The 24,341-nt window shown below is 43.5% G+C and overlaps 1 protein-coding gene across 9 annotated transcripts in view; it reads left to right on the top strand.

The window, feature by feature from the left end:
* PLCH2 (phospholipase C eta 2) overlaps positions 1 to 24,341 on the top strand; it is a 1,280,386-nt gene that overhangs the window by 584,236 nt on the left and 671,809 nt on the right. Inside the window, exon 1 of one of the 9 annotated variants that reach the window (XM_068240683.1) lies at positions 5,127 to 5,626. The exons of the other annotated variants lie outside the window; for them this stretch is intronic. Within the exon in view, the coding sequence (XP_068096784.1) occupies positions 5,584 to 5,626 (43 nt within the window). The 5' untranslated portion in view covers positions 5,127 to 5,583. Of the gene's footprint in view, positions 1 to 5,126; positions 5,627 to 24,341 lie in introns of those variants that run through there. 9 annotated transcript variants of the gene reach the window in all.

Consider the following 24,341-nt stretch of genomic DNA (forward strand, 5'->3'; position numbering starts at 1 on the left):
AAGTCCATGGTTTGTGCACATAATTCTGGTTACCACAGCCAGGACATGTGCACACAGATTAGTAAGCTAGACCTATTGCTTTTCCTATTGTATTGTCAATTGCAATACATAATTGTCTGCTTTTGTTCTCCTTTAAGCAATACATACAGGCTATGCGTGATGTGGATTGGAGTTTAGCTATGAATGATGTGTGTAATGAGAATTCACATGGCTGCCACTGTATCATCTCTCATCACTTTATGTATCACATTATGTGTCTGTGTGCATGACAGGCATGGTAAATGGTGAGTCATGTTTCCCACTTGTGTGCCACTGATTCAAAAGGTTGATTTTTTCCGAGATGTATGATCCCCGAGGAAGCGACCTGCACAATTCTTCTTTTTATACCAGAATGCAATGCAACTTATGTGTCTTAAAGGGCAAACAACCAAATTATACTTTCTTTTATGTTAACCACTTGCCGACCGCACGCTTATACCGTGTGTCGGCAAAGTGGCAGCTGCAGGACCAGCGACGCAGTACTGCGTCGCCAGCTGCAGGCTGATTAATCAGGAAGCAGCCGCTCGCACGAGCGGCTGCTTCCTGTCAATTCACGGCGGGGGGCTCCGTGAATAGCCTGCGGGCCGCCGATCGCGGCTCGCAGGCTAAATGTAAACACAAGCGGAAATAATCCGCTTTGCTTACATTGTACGGCACTGCTGCGCAGCAGCGCCGTAAGGCAGATCGGCGATCCCCGGCCAATCAGCGGCCGGGGATCGCCGCCATGTGACAGGGGACGTCCAGTCACTGGCTGCACAGGACGGATAGCGTCCTGTGCAGCCCGGATCACTGGGTATGACAGGTAGGAGAGGGAGGGGGGGAATTTCGCCGCGGAGGGGGGCTTTGAGGTGCCCCCCCCCCCGCAACATGCCTGCAGGCAGGAGCGATCAGACCCCCCCTGCACATCATCCCCATAGGGGGGAAAAAGGGGGCAATCTGATCGCTCTGCATGCCAGCTGATCTGTGCTGGGGGCTGCAGAGCCCACCCAGCACAGATCCCAACAAACAGCGCTGGTCCTTAAGGGGGGGGTAAAGGGTGGGTCCTCAAGTGGTTAAGGAGCTTTAAATAACATTCACATTCAATCAACTTATCTGGACTGCATATTCAGTATTACAATTCACATCACAAAGCGGTGGGTTCTTGTCTAGTTATCCCATTGAGGAAAATGTTCTATAGTTCAATGTAGCAGTTGGTAAAGAGATGAGGTAACAACCAGCAGAATGCTAATTGTTGGGAGATTCCTGGGGAAGTATGGAAATCAAGGAACTTTATTGATGAACCAGAAGGTAAACCAGAAATAAAAGATTTAAAGCCAGTGACCAGTAGTGCCAGGCTTACAGAGAACCTAAACTAAACATTAAAAAAAAAAGTTTAAATTACCTGGGGCTTCTACTAGCTCCCTGCAGCTGCCGTGTGCCTGCGCCATACTGGAACGATCCTCTGGTCCCCCACAGTGGCTAAGTTTTGATTTTGGCAACAGAGCCAGTAACGGGACACTGCCCCTGCAAGGCCCTTGCAGGGCACGTCCTTAACCACTCTTCCAGTGTCAGGAGCATCCAGCACATGCACAGTACAAGAAAATCTCGTAATGCGCATGTGCAGGACACACTCGGAGCATGATCGAGGGCGCTCGTGGCCAGTGCCACGCAGGAGCAGTTGCCATCAACTGGCCCAGTCACAGAAAATGATACTCAGCCACTGCAGGGGACCAGAGGATCGTTCCAGGATGGCGCGAACACAGGGGGCTGGTAGAAGCCCCATGTAAGTTAAACTCTTGTTTTATGTTTAGTTTTGGTTCCCGTTAAGCCAGATCAAGCTAGTCTAAGATGAGCAAGTGAGCAAGGGACACATTTAGTGCTGTGTCAGAATACCATACCAGTGCAGAGGGGACTTTAAAGCCTGCTTAATAATTTCAATAATGACTAGCCTGACTAATTTTACCAACTCCATGTAGTATGAGGGTCAACAGATATTGAATACTATGAGCAGTTTGTGAAGGTAAACCCTCATACTACATGGAGGAGGCCAATCACAATTGAAAGTGTGTACCAGGCTTAAGAGTAAAGCTGTGTACATACGCTAGATGAACTTCAGCTGAGGGGTCCGATAATGACGGTTTCTGGTCAAGAATCTAGCATATGTACAGCGGCCCTGTGCGCAGTACGTATCTCTAGCCTAGGGCTGGACATAAGCCACAGGCATTAACAAAGTATAAAGGAGAGATTAGTTGAATTGGGTGTACAGCCTGTTGGCTATACCAGGTGCTGCCATAGGTAAATTTGCGGCTATGGTGCTTCAGGTGCTTTACCTTGATGCCGGCGGTGATCAGCTGTTGAAAAGCTACACTTTAGCTAACTATCATCTATAACTGTAGTACACAACGCTGGGGCTCAGCTTTTATGAAGGGGCGCTCCCAATACAGTCACTAGGCGTCACTGGATTCTCTGGTCTCTGCCTTTTTTCGGTCTGAAGCATGTCTTGTAAACAAGACTTGCATTGTGCTGAGACCAAAGAGGATAGTGACAACTAATGGCTGAACCGGGAGTGCCAGGTGGAATAGACCTGTCGTTAGTAGAGCTAAGCCCTAAGAGCTAAGCACCATGCTGATTTTTGGGTCTTACACATCCGGGGAGCAAAGGAGGGGAGCCCTAGTAGAGGATGAGGATGGAAGAAGTCCAGATCCCTTCCAACAGGCAACCCCGTACTTATGCTTCTGCACATAGCTAAACAGCTCTTTTCAGGTAGTCCCTTGATGTTTCAATCAAGATTGTATCATTGATGGGCACTTTTAGAAAATCAATCCAACATATTTAACTGTTCCCAAGTGATAGTTTTGAGTAAAAGGCAGTCATTTGCAGGCTAAACCAATACCGAGAACAGGGTTAATGAGAACTACAAATATTATCTTCTCTTGACAAAAGAATTTCACAGCAAAACATTTACAAAATCTCATCTATGCAGTTATAAGAACTTATATAGGCGTATTTCTGAACGTTTTTGTGCGGCTCTATAATGAAAAATAACGGTTTTGGTTTACTGTCTGTTCATGTCATAAAGCAGCAAATGTATTTAAGGCTCATTGTTCACAAAGATAAAATGATGTTTTCAGTGGGGTGGATCTGGGTCATGGTGAGAGTCCTAGTCAGAGACTGAATGGTTCTCACTTGAATGTTCTCCAGATACTTCTAAACAATGGTGTGCTCTGTACAGTGTGACAATTGTGAACCTCTACATCTGCAAATAAAAAAAGTATATCTTCATGCTCACAAAGCCAGTGTGTGTATATAATTTATAGGTAAAAGTGTCAAGGCTGCAAGAGGCCATTATAATTACTGTATATACTTTGGTTCTCCACAAAAAGCCAATTCTTGATTCTCTATAATGCAAGTCACTCATACTGTACCTTTTTCAGGAACCTGAGTTTTTTTTATTGAACGCATATTGTGTGGAACATGTAATTTGCGATGCACAAACATTTGTGCACTGCACATAAGCCATTTTTCATATTATTGTTTTTATATTACCTGCCTTACTACGCTTACAAAACGGTCTTCGTGTCTAAATATAAGATGCTGCTTGGATAAACGAATAGCAGTATGTGAGCTGTCCTAACCCCTTATACTATCCCAGAATGCACATGACCCTGCCCACCTACTTTCTATGCTTCTTACAGTTTAACCCTTTGTGGCCAGCACTGCAACATTACAGTTTCCTCATCACTTTCTTTCTGCCCAAATTATTATAAAGCTGTTATCCTTTTAATATGAAGGAGCCAGATACTGTTCTGCTTGCTCACTGGTTAGCTAGGTCACATGCTATTTCCAGAGTTATATGACCCAGCCCAGCAAATGTCCAGTGGTCAGAGGAAGTACATTTCTGTACATAACAACAGTGTACTTTTATTGCAACATGTAGATACTTCTTTTTGTGGTCCAGGAGGATGTGATGCAAAGTGTGACAGCTGCAAAGTGGTGCTCTACAATGCTTTACAAAGGGCCTTGTTCAGTTCACTTTTTCTCCCAAGTTTTCTCCTAAGTTATATTTTTACACCTTATCAATAAAATTCCTTTCATGCCAGCAACAAGCAAGAAAATACTCAGAATAATTTTTGAGTACTTTTTCACCCAATTTTTGGTCCTTTTTCATTGTAGAGTGCTGCAAAATTACAGTTTCAGAGAAAACTTAGGAGAAAAAGTGAATTGCATACGGCCCAGGGTCTGTAGTAAATGTAACAATAGTTCCAAGATACTGAGACATTAGGAGGTTTAATTCACAAAACTTACTTATTTTTCAACTTAGGTGTAAGGAGAGCTAACGCATGAGATAAGCAAATGAGAGATAATTCATGAGGTAAACAGATGAGACAATTCATGAGTTAAGTCATATAAGGAAAGATAAATTATGAGTTAAGTTAAATAAGGAGAGAAAGTAAACCATGAGTTAAGTTCGATAAGAAATGATAAATCATGAGTTAAGTAATTTAACAAGAAAAAATTGTAAGTTAATAAGTAAGGTGAGATACTTCACCAGAAAAGCCTTATGAATCAGTCTTGATTTTCTGTTCCGTGCAGAAAATTGATTGTGTAGGGGGATGGGAATTCGGGGTGTTTTACACACCAAAGGAAACCAAAGAGCATTGAAGCTATAGTTGCAAAGATATGGAATTCCAAATTACAGTATTATCAATTTAAGAAAATCATTTCTGGTTGCAAATTGAGGTGGAGTTTAACTGATCTTACATCGTGCCGGTGTTTGTTGCTATTTTGCTATTGTCTCACTAGGTTATGTTTGTGCTCCTTATTTATTCCTATTCAGTGAAACAATCATGTGCTCACAGTTTATATTGTAAAGGGGGTGAAATGGTATTTCTGATGACTTTCCATTGTCATTACTTCCTAACTTCACTTTTGTTTTTGTTTGCTTTCCGTCTGGATAAAATACCTAATACATCTCCGGCGTCATGCATTATATAACTATGTAGCGGCATTACAGCTCTTGTTAGGATAATAGAGTTGACAGATGTAGCTGTGCTATTTGGGGATGTAGTGTGCAGTGCGCGATGCGTAAGGAAGGCTTTGTTTCACTGTGATCTCATGTCCCACTGGTAATAGCCAGCAACGTTAGCAGATGTCTCTTGAATGAGACTTGTCCCACTGGTGCTCCAGGAACCATTACCTGTATTCTCTGTGCTTAGCTGATTGTAAAGTAAGTGGAACTGTGTTCTCCTGCAAGAGACAATACCGGTGATCAGTAAGGAAGTGGTTAATATGAGGATTATCCTGGGTTCTCTAGAGCGCTTACAGCACACAGAGAGCCTGACACTGTACCTCTCACTTACCGTCTGTCACGGCAGGCTCTCACCTGTCACCCAGCACCTGGAATCCTCTGTTCAAGCAGCCGATGTGGCTTGGCTGCAACATAGACAGCAGTTTTTTTGGTTTGTTTTTTTGCTCTACTGCACTAACGAAGCCTGAAACGCTCAGAGGTCGGACTGATCTCCACTGTTTGCCAGGGATGTGTCCTTTAATTGCTTATTACAGAATATGGAAGACTTGGTTTCCATCAGAGGCCTCAGCCCCGAGAAAGGTAAGGGACACTTGATGCCCAACAGGAGTCAACGTCAGAGTTTTTTCACAGCCAGCGTTTGAAAGCAGAGTTCTGCTAAGTCCTGCTTGATCACAGTGCAGGATGAGATGCGCTCTGAAAGCTTTCAGGTACACCAGGATAAATTGGCTACAGAACATGCGCTACAGTCAGGGATAACCATAGGTAGAGCACAAATGAGGTGATGGAAAAAAGAAAACCTTTCTATTTTCAGACAGGAAGCGAACAATGTGCAAATGGATGAAGCAAAGTTGGAGCCAATTCATACTTAGAAGTGTATAACATAACTGCGGCAGCAGAGATGTCACATTCAATGCAGCTTTATACTTCTTACCATGGGTTTTTTTTCCAAAAAGAGACTGTCATCTTTTAGCTTGTTAAGCTATATGTGGGAAAGAAATCTATTTCAATGCTTGTTACGGTTTTAAATATACATGTATATAAACACACATAGTATATACGTGTGGGAAGCTGTTCATGTTCATTATATACATAGGCCGTGTTTCTTGATATACAATAGTTAGCTCTAGTTACTATCTCAGTGGCTTAGAAAGAGGGGTCGCTGAGGTTGCAATCACCCCAGGGCCCTACTTCGGGTCCTGAATCCATCACTGTATTGGCACTTCCACTATTTGTGCTTTATATAGCTGTAGTCATTAATAAAGTGTTTCCAGTCCTGTGATCAGGTACCTCTCAGCAGGCTGCCCCTGGGAAGCAGGTTCTGGTGGAGGGTGAAGGCAATATTCAGTATAAGATCCTACAAAAGTTTGGTCACAGGTCATTTCCACTGGGACCAATGCTAGGCATCATTCACATGCCCTGACATGTTGAACTGACCTTGTTTGAGATAATGGAGAAATAATGAGGTAAAAAACACCTTGGGTAAAGGCACTCCAAGATTTTGGCTATACAAACTTTGGCACTTGGCCTGAGGAAGTGGGCTTACACCCCCGAAACATGTTGCCGGTGATAGTACCTACTTTATCCTGTTTTACTAAGTGCCATTTGAAAGATTAGCCACCATCCCCTTTTTTATTGTGTTTTAATGTACTTTTATCATCTTGCGTGCCTCGTCACCCCTGTTGTTTGAGATGATAGTTACCTGGTTCTATTCACCTTAAAGATAACCAATGTTTTTAAAACCATCCCCTTCCCATCTCTACAGTAATGTTATACTGTTTGCAGACTCTTTTCATCAACAGGTCACTTGTGAGAAAGACTGGCAGTAGTCTGGTTATGCATTACATGTCTCACTGCCATTTTAAATATATATATATCTTTAGAATACAGCAGAAAACTCTCTAACTACTTATTCTTGGAGGATGGGAAAATGATTGTTTGGATACATTAGAAAACTCATTGAGGATACTGTTCTTCCCCACTGAGATAAGTAGCATTGTATCTTCTCCACACTCCTTCCCTTCCCTCTACATAGCTATAACTGCAAACATCCATCTCCCATTCCTGCAATGTCCCAGCTTTCTTGGGCCCTGCTGTATGTTTCCTTTGCCTCCATTACAGCAGCCTCCCATCATAATTCTCTGCTCATTATTATGTACACCATCATTGTTCTTCTCTCATTATGGCATGCACCATTATGGTGGCCTCCCCCGTTATAATACTTCTCTAATTATAGTGCTCCACTCATTAAAATGTTTGCCTCTTTACAGTGTCCAATCCCCATTATAGCACTCACCATTACAGTGCTCCATCCTCTTCACAGTGCTTTTCCCATAATAGTAAAGATCTCATGACGCCCCCTCTACACCTGAGCAGAGTGACATGTGGAATCATGCTGGGAACATACTGTATAATTGATTATAAAACACCAATATTATCAGCAAAAATGTACAGTTAGATTGTAAGCCTTTGGCAGGGTCCCTCCCCCATTAGTGTGTCCTTCCGCAACCCCAGCTACGACATCCTTCCCATGGACTAACTCGGACTTGAATTGCTGGGTCTTTGTAAAATCACATGATCATGCATCTTATACCCTGTTTGCATGGATAACCTTGCGCTATGCTGTATAACCGTTTGCTACCCCTCTGTCTGTCACCCCTTGTCTACATTGTATGTATCCCTATATATTGTCCAGTGCTGCATAATATGTTGGCGCTTTATAAATACAAAAATAATAATAATAATATTGTACAATTATACTACATGGGAAAACAAGGAACGCACAGGTGACACACACACTGAAAATATATGTACATTACAAAGCAATACTAGTAAAGCACATGAAAGATCAAGCTTACAACCTCAGGGGTAAAGGGGTTGGTGAAAGGTAAAGGAGATTAGTAAGCTGTGTATAGGTGTAAGCGAGTTACCTGTGTGCTGCTGCGGTGGTCATATGTCTCAAGACACAACAGTCACTTGACCATCAGGCCACTGTAGAGCAGAAGAAGATAGCACTTCAAGAAGGAGTCTCTGAGTGGAGCCAGGTAAATGCTACACTACACCCCCAGCACACTCTGCATTCCAATCCCTGCATAGGGTGAATGTGAGGATGTGGCAAAGCACACCAAAGGTTGGCAATGTGGGCTGAAATCTGGAATGTTCACAGTCAGATATGTCTACTGTATGTGGAGCTCATAGCTTAGAAACAGGAAGGTGAAGTGATACAAAATAGGGACATGGAAAATTAACACGTCCTGCAACTGTATACGCATTTAATTACATTTGTGCATGCCTTTTTAAATACTTTGATAAAGATTCTGGAGTTAGAGTTTAAATGTAGAGGTTTTGTGGGCCTAGCAATGGTTTTGCTATGGGGTCATATCACAGGTAGTTACTCTACCGGCAATCCCACTTAGCTCATGAGCTGTAACTTCTTTGGCTATGGAGGTATTTCTACCATTGTAATTAAAATACTGTATACCAAGCACGTTTTATGGAGGCTAAGTGGTAATCCCTCTAGCCTTGCAGTGCAGGAAGCCTGTGTTTGTATTCCAGCAAGGACGGTGCCTGTTGGCAGGTTGTGTAGGTGTCCTCTGAAGGATCCATATTTTCTTTCCATGAAAAACATGTCGATGATAGGAAAAAAAAATACATGAAAACACAAATAAAAAGTTCTTTACTCCCAGAGTAAAATGTGCTAGAATTTGTTTTCTCCTATGTTGTTGTCAGTTACAAGTAGGTAGTAGAATTTTGACAGGTTTTGGGCTAGCCCATCTCCCCTTGGGGGATTCCCAGGTTTTTTTTTAAATTTTATTTCTAAACGCACTTAGTGAATGGCATTTACTCAGTTCAACTACCAGAATAGTGTGCAACAGGTAGGGGGTGGCCTCTCATCTTTGTATAGGTTTTTTTCCAGGGAGTGCTTTTGTAAAGAATACATGGAATACTGAATCCCCAAGGAAGAGATGGACTAGTCCAAAACCTGTCAGTTCCGTCAGATTTTTACTAACTACTGTAAGTGACAGCAATATAGGAGAAAAGTAATTTATAGCTTATTTTACTCTGGAGGAAACACTTTTTATTTGTATGTGTTTACATGTATTTTAAAGTTTACATGCTTTGTGATAGTGGTCCTTTAAGATTATAGCCGTCTCAGGGACAGGTGCAGATGTTAATGTTCAAAGTGGTCTGTAAACCCCTGTGTTATATGTTACTTATAAATACAATGCAAGAACTTATACTTTAAATAGTATCTAAGTTGAAGGAGGAACTAGGCCACATGCAATTTAATGAGAGCAGATTGTTTCCATTTTAATCTATTTCCAGGTTACCTTGAAACAAATATTCATCAATCTTCTTGAAGGAGAAATTAGCAATTGAGTTGCATTTGGGCATCAGGCATGGTACTAATGTAATTCATATTTTATCTGAACTGTGTGTTTGCTCTGCTTATAAATAGCAGCATCTTGACAGCAGTGAAAACACAGGTCCTCTGGGTCTCCATGATACAGCTACAAGTAACCAGCACTGAGTCCTTACCTCACATCGTGCAGAAGATGCGTCTCACCTGTGAATTCAGATGTTCCATCATCCTGAAGCTCCGCACTTAACATGTACTAGTATATCCCCTCACTAAAGTATTCAGTAGAAGCAAGAGAAATTTCAAAGGCGTACTATAGATTTTAATGGGTAAATTCACTTTTTCCAATTTAATCTGCCCTTCTTTAAGGGGTGCTAGGGTAGGTATAACTGAAGACAGACACGTTATATTTGTACTTACCCTTTAAAGCCCCTCTAAAAACTTAAACAAAATAAAGAAAGACAGCAGGGGTAGGACTGACTATTTTATCACTGCTCTACATATCTAGCCTCAATCTGTTGCTATTTCCATGGTGTAGGGCAGTGTTCCCCAACCCTGTCCTCAAGGCCCACCAAAGGTGTATATTTTGTGGAAATCCACACAGGTAGTTAATAAGCTCTGCTAAGACACTAATTACCTCACCTGTGCATGTTTGTGGTTTTCTGCAAAACATGTACTGTTGGTGGGCCTTGAGGACAGGGTTGGGGAACTCTGGTATCTGCAACCTTCCTTCCTTCCTGCTCTGTTTCTGGATGAGCCTAGCTCGCATCCAATGACAAGTGGTGCATGTGGAAGCAGGAAATTGGTGCCATTGGTTTCTGGCAGGCAGGTCCGGATTTGTGGGAAGACCCCCAAAGCCCAGGACTAGGGCGCCAAAATTACTTAAAGACTGTGGGGCGGGTGACAGGTTAACTGCACCTGTCACCCTTCATAAATATGGTGCGCCCGTAGGCCACTCGCTCTGCCTCATCAAGTCCGCAGCCGCCCACCCCGTTTTGCTCTGTGACTGACTCTGTCATGTGAGTAGCAGGTCAGGTGGGGGCGGCTGCGATTACCGGCTACGAGAAGTATGTGTGGCATGAAGTAAAGCTGGAGCAGTGCGAGCAAGAGAGCCTGCAGGCTGACTTTCACTTGGGTCTCAATCAGTCCAGCTTCTAGTGGTGTCTGGTGTGGTGGGCAACAGGCGGATCTCTTAGCCCCGCACCTGCTGTCACGCGACGTGACTTCACCATGTCACAACAGCTCCAGGATCACAGGAGTTTGTAGCGGATGGGAGTTTCGTGGTGCCGCTGGGGCTGATGGTTACATGAGAGCCCCAGTGTGCAGGATCAGAGGACATCAAGAACCGCTTGCCTCTATTGAAAAAAAGTTTATCTGCTGCCAGCGCTGTGCACAGCCCTCCAGCTTCCAGTTGTTTGCTTCTTCAGCCAGCTGTAAGTGAACAGAACGTCTTCTGCATGTTAAAATAACAATATTTATCCTAGTGATGTTTACTGTGTCTTCTCCCCTTCCCCCACCCTGGGGAAATCTTACTATTCCCCATACTCTGATTTGCTGTAGTCCCCTCTGTTGGCGCACTGTGGCCCTCTAATGCTCTACCCACTCCATGCCCTGTGATATCACCCTCCTACTCAGCTGTACACACAGCAGCCACAGCTTAGATCGGCCAAACTGCGCATGCTCACTACATTCCAGGATGCAGCTGCTGTGCATACCCATTAAGCTGCAAGAACCCTGTGAATCGCATGTGCGAGTGCTGGGAGGGTAGTGGCTTTTTGGCCTTAAACAGGGGGGGAAAGTTCTATTTTATTTATCTGGGGTTTCTTCCAACCCTTTCTAACCTTACATGTCCTTCTGGTCCATTTCTTTGTCCCGCTGTCCCCTTCCAAAAGCTCGCCCACTAGACCAGTCATGGGCTACTGCGCATGTGACCCAGGCTGTGCACCTATTCAGTCGTGCTCCCATGTACTTTTCGCCGCCCAAGGCCCACTATCATGCACTGAATGATCCATTCAGTGCATGATAGTGGGCCTTGGGCGGCGAAAAGTACAAATCCGGCCCTGGTGGCAGGGGGAACAGGCTGCTAAGGCTAGGTGTCGGTGTGGGGTATTATTAGACACAAAGAATAGGGCTAGGTTTAGATGTGGTTAAGTATCGGTAACATTACCAATATTTTACTATCAGAATTAGCACTAATAGTAGAATATTGATACATTTACCTATATAGTACTAGCGGCTATTTTCAGTGCCCAGTGCATGCGTGCAAGTGTGCCACCTAATATTTACCTATAAAGAGCTAGGAGGACTGGCAAAGATAAGGTTACTAATAAGGTCATGGTAATTCTGCTGCTTCTGTACAGAAAGTATTTGCTGCTAAAGAGCCTTGTGATTGTTTCTGCATTAAGTCACCTTCATTTTATTTTTTTGAGTAGATTAAACTTTTATGTTGTTTAAAAGTTTCCTCTAAGGAAAGTGATATTGTAATATCAAGCCCAGCAAAGTGGCTTCTACAGTAATTGTCTGATGAATGTGCTCTGCAGTGTGCAGTAAAAGCTTACACCATGCTTCTTAACACTATAAACCCTTCCCTTCTCTCCCAAAGGCCAGATTTGCAGCTTATGAGCTAAACAATAAACATCTTACACCAATAGACATTTAAAATGCACCATTATTTATTATTAACCTCGGAGAAAGAGCCACAGGACCGTCGCTGGCATGTTAATTATCTTCCGTGTCAAGCTCATGTCTCAGCAGACGGCAGAATTGTTTCATTTGGCTGCATAGATCACAGGGATGATATATAGTGGACTATGAATCAAAATGATTCTATCACTGCTAGGTTGTATTGGAAAACAACTCAATCACCAGACATCTGCGCTTTCTTAAATAAATTTGCTGGTTGAAATTCACGCATGGAACACACTATTTCTACTTTTACTACATTTATCCTGCCTTCAGCACTGCCTTGTTTAATAAAACATGTACAAGGTGAAAAAAAGCACTTTGCTACGTGCCAACAGTCTGATGGAAACGGTAGTGATTTTACTGGGTTAACCCTTTGAGTAGTAACAAAAGCAGAGTCGGAGTTGCTCACCATGTCCGAGGTGCTGGACCATAGTTGTAGCAATTCAAACAATCAAGAAGGTCTGCACGCTCAATTTTGCAGATTAAAGCTTGGCTTATTCACATATCGTGACAACAGTCCATTCATGTAACCAACGACCGTTTCGGGGCCAAGGCGGGTGGTAACCATCATTACTATTCTGTTTTGATACCTTGTCAAAGGGGACCAGCCATGGTCCCCAAACGGTCGGTTATAGGAATTGACTGTTATCCCGATATGTGAATAAACCAAGCTTTGTTCTTCAAAACTGAGTGCGCAGACCTTCTGTGAGTAGTAAGATACACTTAAAATGTACATGTCACCTTTCAGCAAGCACCATAGATTGTTTCTCACAGCACTGTACTGTATGTGCAAATTCATATTATTCAGTACTGCTGTTATTTTATATGGCATTTCAGAGTAGAGTAAACAATTCATGTCACTAAGTGTCCCTCGCAGGTGCTCATCATAGTCACAATTAAAAATGGTTAATAAGATGATAATTTTTCTGGTTTGCACAAAAATGTTATGGAACTTCTAAGTATTTTGGAAATTGGCTGATCAAATACACTTCCTGTTAATTGAGATTGTACCAGTTCTGAGCTGCATAAAATATACATTTTGCATTTGTAGGTAAGCTGGAATTATTAGCATGTCATTGGTCATCTCTAGTCACAATAATAGTCTAAGGTCCGAGTAAATCAGATACTGTTCCAGATTAGATTTGAACCTGGGATCCTACTGCAGTGCTGGAAGGTGATGTTGTCAGCTACACAAATTCTGCATATCTAGCCAATGCATTAGCATTGGTTCAGGGCCCACTCCCTAATTTGTGCATAAAACTGCTACTTAATTTCATTGTAGTGCAAAGTGTAGGCAAGAATATTAAAGGGGAACTGAAGAGAAAGGTATATGGAGGCTGCCATGTTTATTTCCTTTTAAGCAATACCAGTTGCCTGGCAGCCCTGCTAATCCTCTGCCTCTAATACGATTAGCCATAGCCCCTGAACAAGCATGCAGCAGATCAGGGGCTTGATTCACAAAGCGGTGCTAACCTACTTAGCACGTCTAAAGTCTTTAGACGCGCTAACCAGGGTGCTAAGTAGGTTAGCACCGGATTTCTCATTCAGATCGTGCGCTAACTTTGCGCGCGTAAAGTTTTACGCACGCAAAGTTTTACGCGCGCTAAGTCCCATAGGCTTTAATGGGCACTTCGCGCGGTGCGCCCTGTGCTCTGTGCAATACGCGCGTAAAGTTTTACGCGCATAAAGTTTTGCGCGCGTAAAGTTTTATGCGCGAAAAGCTTGTTTAGACGTGCTAAGGGGGTTTTCACAGGCGTGCTAACAGTTAGCACCGCTTTGTGAATCAAGCCCCAGGTGTTTCAGACTTTAAAGTCAGATCTGACAAGACTAGCTGCATGCTTGTTTCTGGAGTTATTCAGATACTACTGCAGAGAAATAGACCAGCAGGGCTGCCAGGCAACTGGTATTGATTAAAATGAAATAAATATGGCAGCCTCTGTATACCTCTTACTTCAGTTCCCCTTTAAGTCAGGGTGAGGGGACTGTTAGAAGACTAGGGACCACATTAGGGACCACCTCAGCCTGCTACTGTTCCAGGACACCATAAAAGCAACAATTGCCGACCATCATAAGTTTTATGTCCCTAAAGTTCCTTGGCAGGCATTTCCACAACTAAGGCACCGGATCATCAATCAATAATATTAGTAGAGCATAAACAGACTATTCAGCATTTACATTAGTGCACCTAATAACATTATTAGAGCATAGCAGCACTTTTAAATTATTTTTGTAGTATAAATGACTTCTCCCCATATTGCTTGTCACAGTCACGTTCAGGGATGTAACTGGGAGGGAGAAGCGGCTGCCGCTTCAGGGGGGCTAGAAGTGTGGGAGGACTGCCAACTACTAACCTTCCCTTTCTCAGATACTCCAGATCAGGTGTTTTTGTGCCTACCCTTGCTATGGGAGTTAGGATCTCGATGGCCACACTTGTTTTATGAGCCTTGGAAGATGGGCCCCTAGGCTGCAAGGGTCACCAAAAAGAAGAAAAATAAGGGTTGTGAACATTGAGGTGACCCATCTAAGTATTTCTGGGGGCCCCCATGATTTGTAGTTATGCCCCTGGTAATGTCTTAGGAAATAGACCCGAATTTTCACTTGACCTCTGCCATAAGGTTACACACACATTTTTCTAATAGTGGCTAGACATGCAATGCACAGCCTGACTGCCAAGCATACCCCCACAGAAGGTCCACAAGGTAGACAGACATATTTAGCACACCCACGCGTGCAGGTCTGTCATCTGTAGGGAGGAAGGAGGTGAGGAGGAAAGCGACAAGCCATGGTACTCTGCCCTGGGGAAAACCACAAGAAGCATTACATGCAGTATACAAAACAGCCCAAACAAACATTCAGTCACCAATTACCCAAGACAGCTAAAGTCAGATAAAGGATGGAGATAATAATAATAACAACAAGAACAACAACAACAATAATAATAATAACAATATTAAAGGAACACTATGAAACCAAGTGTTCTAAAATGACAATGTACAAATAATGTCTAAGTAGCTGTGTAAACATTTTCCTACTTTTCATGTTAAATATCTGAGGCAAAAGCTGTAATTAATTGTGTGTAGATTTTATCTATGTTTGGAATGTCTCATTTGCAGAGGTGAATCTCTGCAGTCTGATATGCTAAGAACAGTGTAATATTGAAGCAGAGTTATATGAAAAACCTGTCAGGTATCATGTTTCACACACACAATTACAAATGTTTATCTTGCACATAAGATACATTTCCTCTGCTCTCTGCAGAGAGCTCAGTCAGAGACAGGCAGAGCGCGCGCGCGCGCGCGCACACACACACACACACACACACACACACACACACACACACACACACACACACACACACACACACACACACACACACACACACACACACACACACACACACACACACACACACACACACACACACACACGGAATTCCCCCTCCCCTCATGGCTCAGTCTGCCATCAGAATTGCTGTCAGAAAAGTGTGAAAGGAATTAGATAACAGTAAACAAAAGTAAACAAAGAGATAAGAATTCAAATGTATACATACTTTACAGTACTTAGCAGCACTCCCCAAACATTTACTATCTCAATTTAAAAAAACATGTTAATCGATAGTGTTTGACAAAAGAAGGACTTTTTATCTACACTGTTAAAAGAACAGGGTTCCCTTCTATAAAGTGTTGCTAATTTGGTATTTCACAGAATACCTCTGGCCATGTTACCTCTCTACCCAATGATTCACTTAACTTTTTTCCAAGTGAAAATCAGAGTATGTTATTCAAAGAAAAAACTAACAAATTGTTCCTCCTTGTGTTGTGGTGAAAAGCAGCTAATATACAGTTCAGCATCGGATACCTTCAATACTCACTGTGTCTCTGCCCTCCCCCTTTTGTTATCAGTTGACAGTACAGCTTACAGAGTACAATATTAGGAGGCTTCCGTTACATCATGAAATATTAAAACCAAAGAAGAAGTAATTCAAAAGGCAAGAAGAACTTTGATGGGTAATAAGTGAAATACAGCATGTATACTGGAGTCATAACCCTGGTCAAACATTTTTAGTAACACATTTTGAATGTATACATAAACCGAAAGGAGAACTTTGGCTGAAATTTGTATTTACTTTTGAAAAATGCCAGTTGTATGTCTGCCAATCTGTTCTCTGAGCCACAGTACTGCCTGAGTCACAAACCTGTAAGGGCCCGTTCTGACTGCACACGTTTCCAGCCGCGTTTTGGAAACGCGTGCAGGAGGCCGACACGCACGACATCAGACAGTGCATAGAGTGCACTGTCTGATGTTCACACTGCATGCGTTTCGGATCTGAGCGGTCCGGGAATGCATGCTGCACGCAGATTTTGTCAAAACGCGTGGCTGTCCCATTCACTTTTCAGTGATGGGATCAGCCACGCAACGCACACAAACGCGGATGGCGTGCATTCGTACGCATTGCGGTCCGCACACGTTCCGCACGCATGGCCATCCGCATTTGTGATCTGAACGGGCCCTAAGGGCCCATTTCCAGGATCAATTTATAAGCAGTGAAAAGACTGTCAAACTCACAACTTCATGCTGCTGGCTGGCAACGGTCGCTGCTGCTTGGTAATTGCTCACTGTTGCTTGGTAACTGCTCACTGGGCAGCACGCAGTTAAGCCACCTGTGGAAAAGGGCCCTTACACAACAAATGTGCTGCCAGTGTAGTCAAAAGGCCTGATCTCCACACTTGTTCTAGGTTGCTGTTTTAGAAAATATTAAAGGATGAAAATCTGTTAAGTGAGTTCCAACTTGCCAGTAAATGCACCTACACTTCCAACATTCCTCAGTTTAACGTTAAGCTGAATACTATCCCTGAAGCTGGGGAATACTGGAAATAAGTAGGTCAGAATAAAGTGACCGCTTAATCAGGACAGTTTGTTAGTATAGGCAAAATAAACAGTTGTCAAGGGCACCATCTGCTTCAGAGAATGATGCTACACATACTGTCCTCTGTGGAATTCTCACACACACCTTCTGGCTGGCAGCCACACCAAGTTAGGAATAAGATGTATTTGTGCTTTACATATATGGCAAGAAAAAGGTCCTAGCAGGGTATGCGATAACACCAAAGCAGCACTTTCATAACACTGAATTTAACAGCCTTTTCCAGCATAAAAGTGGTGGTGCTCATTAGCATTACAATGGCATTGCAAGTGCTTTTAATGTCCTCATTAAGCTTGCAGTTGTTTCAGATGTAAATATTTGATGACAGTTTCTCAATACCGCATAATCCCTAGGACAATATTCAACAAAGTAGAGTTTCATGAACTTTCATTCATTATTATCATTAAGAATGTATAAATCACCAACATTTTGTGTGGAATTGCTCAATAAATAAAAATCAACAGAGAAATAATTCCAAAATATGAACGCGGCGTTCCTGAGGGGGTGGTAGAGGATGTCTTGTATATTGTGGCAATATGCATACAGCTACTAAACAAAAAGAGAGAAAAAAGAAATATATGTAAAGGCAATTATTTTGTGTCACCCCAGGAAACATAATGGATAGGACTAGGCTTCCCGTGTGGATTGTACACGATTCACTATTCAGCTGTTGAATTGAATAATGCAGGCCAAGCAAGCAATGAATGGGAATTGGTGTTTCAATTCCCCAGACATGCTAGTAGGATTCCTGGTGACCTTTTCTTCTAATTTATACGGATGTTTTATAAGGTCACACAAGCTGTGCTGTAATAACACATTTGGTTTTAACTTTGGAGTTACTTTTATGTTTACGCAGATACTCATTACATTTTGAGACTATAGCTTTACTTATGATATGTAGACAGGGCCGGCCTTAGGTTTCACGGCGCCCTGAGCGAAACCTGAATTTGGCGCCCCCCCCCCCCCCCCGTCATCCTACACACACAGTTGTCCTAAATATGGGTAGCCAAGCATAGATGCCCCCAGTATAGGTAAGTTAGGTGTAGGTACCCCCCCCCCATAGATAGCCAAGTGTAGGTGCCTCCAGTATAGGTAGCCAGGTGTAGGTGCCCTCAGTATATGTAGCCAGGGAAAGGCCCCTCAGTATAGGAAGTCAGGTGTAGGTCCCCTCTGTATAGGTAACCAGGCAAACGTGCCCTTAGTATAGGTAGCCAGCTATAGGTGCCCCCAGTATATGAAGTCAGGTGTAGGTCCCCTCTGTATAAGTAACCAGGCATAAGTGCCCTCAGTATAGGTAGCCAGGTTAAAGTGCCCTAAGTATAGGTAGCCAGCTATAGGTGCTCCCAGTATATGAAGTCAGGTGTAGGTCCCCTCTGTGCAAGTAACCAGGCATAAGTGCCCTCAGTATAGGTAGCCAGGTTAAAGTGCCCTAAGTATAGGTAGCCAGCTATAGGTGCCCCCAGTATATGAAGTCAGGTGTAGGTCCCATCTGTATAGGTAACTAGGCATAGGTGTCCCCAGTATAGGTAGCCAGGTTAGAGTGCCCTCAGTATAGGTAGCCAGCTATAGGTGCCCCCAGTATATGAAGTCAGGTGTAGGTCCCCTCTGTATAGGTAACCAGGCATAGGTGTCCCCAGTACAGGAAGTCAGGTGTAGGTGATCTCTGTATAGGTAAACAGCTATAGGTGCCCCCAGTATAGGAAGTCAGTGTGTAGGTGCCCTTTGTATAAGTAACCAAGCATAGTATAGTTGCCCCAGTAGATGTAGCTAGTATAGTTGCCCCCAGAATAGGTAGTAGTTTCGCCAGCTTATGTAGCTAGTATAGTTATTATTATTATTTAGTATTTGTATTGTATTAGTTGCCCCCAGTTTCTGCTCAGTTAGTTTCTGCGCTCCCCCTCCAGATAGTGTCTGTGGATAGCAGGCGGAGAATTACTCACCTGTCATCCACGTTGCAGACTTCCAGCGGCGACGTCACTCTTCTTTCCCTGCTTCTCCCCGCCTCCTCTCTATCTGTAATTGGAGCGGGACTACAAGAAAATGGCCGCCGATGTCCACATTTGTGGACATCGGCGGCCATTTTGTTGTAGTCCCACTCTAATTACAGACAGACGGCAGGGAGAGACAGAGGCAGAGCGGGCGGCAGAGCGGCGACACTATACTGTGCGCCCTTGTAAGCTGGCGCCCTGAGCGACCGCTCCGGTCGCTCAGGTCAAAGGCCGGCCATGTATGTAGACATAGGTGAGTGTAATGCTTAGAGCTCCGTTCAATCTTACATGTCTCTATCTATAAGGGAGCTTGAACTGCTCTCATGCACTTGTTACTGCAGCTGCATTTGGGGTAGTGTGACTGGCAGGTCAGTGCCGCATGTTTACAGCTTACAGTAAGCAGCGCTGCAGCCATTTATGTTATACAAAAAGGAACACAAACCCGAAGCGAACAGACTACAAAAAAAAGATACCTACAGGGGCGTAACTAGACTTAATAGGGCCCCCCTGCAAAAATGATAGCATGAGGCCCCCTTTGTCCCTTAACCCCACAAGATCGGGAGCCAGAGAATGGCACCATAAAAGCAGCCTCTGGAAGCAGGCAAAAAAATTACACACACTCCTGCACACGGTTTGGTGAGTGAATGGGGAGGTTACTTTGCTAATTGGCTGCACTTGCGGTTGGGGAGAAGAAGGAAGAGGGGCCTTCAAAGACTCTGGGTCCCCCTGCAATGGCAGGGGTCGCAGGGATGATTGCTACGCCCATACTTACCTAAGATGAGGGTAGCCTGTGGATCCTCCAGAGGCTCCGGGTGTCCTCCAGACCACCGCCGACTCGCAGAACCCACTTGTAAATTGTAACTGAGCTCTTCCTCACGCATGATCACGTCCATGCTATAATCACACAGGGGCAGTATGGCCACCCTCGTGTATGAAGAGGAGCACAGCCACCTAACATATCCAACACACTGTTATGGCAACAGTGGGGACCACGAGGATGTGGGAGTACTCTGCAGGTGTTTGTTTCCCTTAGGTGGCCTCAGGTACACTGTACAGGGATAATTAACAGATTCTGTCACCCAAATATAAGAGAGGCGGGACTCTATAATGTGTGTGTATTAAAGAGGCATTGTAGTGACATACAGCAGTATGCAGTCCATTTTTCGGAATACCCTTTTTTTTTATTTTATTAAAACAGAATACCCACTTTTATGGTAATTTTCTTCATTTCAGTATCAGAAACACTTCCTCTATCTATGTATTGCTGTGTATTGATATGTAGCTCCACCCTCCTACTGATGCTTTGCCTAGGCTGTTTAGCTATGCAGAAATCTCTTCCCAGTGCATTTTGAGAGAACAGGCATTGTTTTCACTGGCTTTGGAATCCTCAGAAACAAACATTCCACAGAGCTGCACCTGACAGGACTAAAGATGTTGCTGCCTGTAATAAATTTCTGAATGCAAATCTGGGTGAAGAAATATTTTTCAATAGCCACACACTGTTTAAATAATGTATATATGATAACGGGCAGCACGGTGGCGTAGTGGTTAGCGCTCTTGCCTTGCAGAGCTGGGTCCCGGTTCGAATCCCAGCTAGGTCAGCATCTGCAAGGAGTTTGTATGTTCTCCCCGTGTCTGCGTGGGTTTCCTCCGCGCACTCCGGTTTACTCCCACACACCAAAAACATACAGATAAGTTAATTGGCTTCCCCCTAAATTGGCCCTAGACTATGATACATACACTACATTATACATACATAGACATATGACTATGGTAGGGATTAGATTGTGAGCTCCTTTGAGGGACAGTAAGTGACAAGACTATATATACTCTGTACAGCGCTGCGTAATATGTTGCCGCTATATAAATACTTAAATAAATAAGTCAAGCAATTGTATTACTTTAGTACTAGTGGTTACAGGCACATTACATGTATCTAAATATATTTATTATTGGTCAATGTGTGCTGAATCAGGTCTCTTTAAATGGGCTCTCTAAGAACCCAAATAACAAAGGACATTTATTTCTGATTAAGCCATCCAAGATGGTTTTAATATGCAGCATGTACAGGCTGCATCTTCATGCAGTCTGCAGATCGCACATCATTGCTTCTCTCATAACTGTTGGCAATGTGGCTTTTTGTAAGAATTGACATGCATTAACCCATACCACATTGATTTTCCTCCCTTACCGATAGTCATTAGCGTCATGTGTTGTGGGCTGTTTGAGATGTGTACATAACAGTCAGAGTAGAACCTAGTCAATTTGAATTACATGATTGCGGACAATACTTAGAAAACATTTAGGGCTTGTTCATCCTAGGCAGCATCGATTATACTTGTTCAGCAATGCGCAGCACCTGCGCTGGTCTCCACAGCAGGGCTGATCCCATTCACTGACACTGAACAGGATAGCACTATGCTGAAAAACTCAAGCATGCTCAGTGTTTTCTTCAAACGCACTGCACATCAATGCATTAATGTGAATGATTGACTTGCAGTCCATGAAATGCCCGTCATTCTTTGTGTTGCCATAAACCACACAGCAGTGTGTATAATGTGATCACTTTACATTTTAAGTGGACCTCTTGAGAAAACTTCAATATCCTGCTGCCTCTTAGTAAAAAAAGGTTATAGTTACCTGAGCAGCCTTGTCCCACAAAGCCACCCCAAAGACCCTGCATTACTCGACTTCCGTCACCTGGCCCCACCTCCCCTCTCTCCTTGAAGAAAAATGCAAGCCACCTTCAAGCCATTTACTGCAGTAAATGGCTTGGCGGTTTTCTCTGAGGAGAGAGGGGAGGCGGAGCCAGGCGCCTGAAGTTGAGTGATGCAGAGTCTTTGGGGCGGCTTCGCGGGACAAGGGTGCTCCGGTAACTATAACTTTGTTTTTTAATCCGGAGGGAAGTTTACTCTGGAGGTCCACTTTAAGTTGCTGCAGGATCACTAGGCAGGTACAGGTACAGACCCTGGGTATCTGTTTAGAGCTGTAGCTCCATTATTGAAACATGGTTACAGTGGACTCCTGGTAAAGATATGACTTAAAGGGAACCAGAGGTGAGAGGGATATGGATGCTGTAACAAACATATGGCTGATCCAGTGAAACCAGAGTCAGCTGAGTCAGAGTACCTGATCTTCTGCATGCTTGCTCAGAGTCTATAGCTACAATTATTGGAGGCACAGGATCAGGAAGTATTAGAGACAAGGACTGCCAGGCAACTGGTATTATTTAAAAGGAGATAAATATGGCAGCTTCCAAATCCCTCTCACCTCAGGTCAGCACTAACCTGTCTAGTGATCCTGCCATCAGAACCCCAAGAGCAGAGTCACGTGACTGATCATAGTCAGAGTAGTCATGAAAGGGTTTTTACCTTTCTCCCAATATAACTGGAACGTTGGCAGGATCATGTCCGTGATCTCTCTCTTCCAAGCAGAAGGGTTGAACTTGATGGACCGTTGTCTTTTTTTTTTCAACCAAACCAACTAACTATGATACAATGACACTGGTTATTGCAGATCACTGTGGGTTATTTGAGAGGACAGAGCCATTGAAGATACAGTAGTCCAATCAGTTACAGTCACACATAATTACTACACTGCCTCTCCCCACTTAAAATTGATATACAGAAAACATGCATTTATATATTTTTGGTGCACAGTTGAGTTTGGGATTTGTGGCTGTAGCCTCTACTGAAAATCTAGTGTGTGTACAGTGGCTTCTGACCTCTCTTGGGCAGTGATAGGCAAACTTGGCTTTCCAGCTGTTAAGGAACTACAAATCCCACAATGCATTGCATGAGTCTGACAGCCACAGTAATGATTCATAAAGACAAATGCATTGTGGGACTTGTAGTTCTTTAACAGCTGGAGAGCCAAGTTTGCCTATCACTGACCAGTGGCCAAGGGCATTGTTCTCTTTACACACCCTGCCCATCCCATGCGGCTATGTCATGTGCCACTCCATTTGCTCTGCTTCCCCCCTCAATAGCAGTAGAATGCCTGCAACTTGCAACTCATCTGCACAGACTCAGTCCCATACTGTCACCCAAACAATTGAGTCCTGATCCCTGATGGCCTAGAGTCCTCGTATGTGTGTGTGCGCGGCTTAAGTGATCAGAAGAGAAGGGGTGAGGAGAGATCACATGGGAGGTACTAAGTTTAATTGTGACTGAGCTGCAGGAATTTCTTGTCGCTGGTAAGACCGCAGAAAAGTTGTTCAGGGTGAAAAAAAAATAGTGCTCTTACCAAACACTTCTGTTTCAGGACTTTGCAGCAAATACAAGCTGACGAATCTATTGCTCAGTCACTTTAAATTAAGGTGGAGGAGCAACCAGTTAATACAATATTGACTGCTAGTCCTGTTTATCATTCTGGCATCAGTAGTGTCTGAATCATACATCTGACATAAGCATGAAGCTAATCTTGTCAGATTTTTGTCAGAAACATCTGATCTGCTGCATATTCGTTAAGGGTCTATGGCTAAAAGTATTACAGGAAGAGAATCGGTAGGACAGCCAGGCAACTGGTATTGTTCAAAATTACATAAATAGGTCAGCCTTCATATCCCCCTGAATTCAGGTTCTCTTTAAAGCGGACCCAAACCAAACATTTTTTTTAATTAAAAATATTTAGTTGCACCACTCTGACACACACAAAGATAAATAAACACTCCTTCAAGCCTATGAGCATATCAGTGCTTTTCACCCTTCTCTTTGCATAACTAGGGTTATACAGGTTGCAGCCATTAGCAATTCCTCCATTGCCGGACACCATTTACTTCACCAGTTTGCCGGATTCTGTCCCGACAATATGAAAGGAAGGGAGGGGTTCCTCCAATAAATGTAAAATATTTTATATTTGTCATCATGCAGCTGAAAAAAGGCTGCTATTTATTATTATAATTTAGAAAATAGATTTTATTTCTGAAATCTTGTATTTTTAATTTGGGTCCACTTTAAGTTCTTAGGGCCCGTTCAGATCAGAAATGCGGATGGCCATGCGTGCGGAACGCGTGCGGACCGCAACGCGTACGAACGCATGGCCATCCGCGTTTGTGTGCGTTGCGTGGCTGATCCCATCACTGAAAAGTGAATGGGACAGCCATGCGTTTTGGCAAAATCTGCGTGCAGCATGCGTTCCCGGACCGCACAGGTCCGGAACGCATGCAGTGTGAACATCAGACATTGCACTCTATGCAATGTCTGATGTCGTGCGTTTTGGCCACCTGCACGCGTTTCCAAAACGCGGCTGGAAACGCGTGCAGTGTGAACGGGCCCTTAGGAGTCTTTGGGCAAGGTTACCTGTGGAGAGCACCCTAAGTGGCTGCTACTCTGAAGCTCT

This window comes from Hyperolius riggenbachi, chromosome 6 (assembly GCF_040937935.1).
Source record: "Hyperolius riggenbachi isolate aHypRig1 chromosome 6, aHypRig1.pri, whole genome shotgun sequence".
NCBI lineage: Eukaryota > Metazoa > Chordata > Amphibia > Anura > Hyperoliidae > Hyperolius > Hyperolius riggenbachi.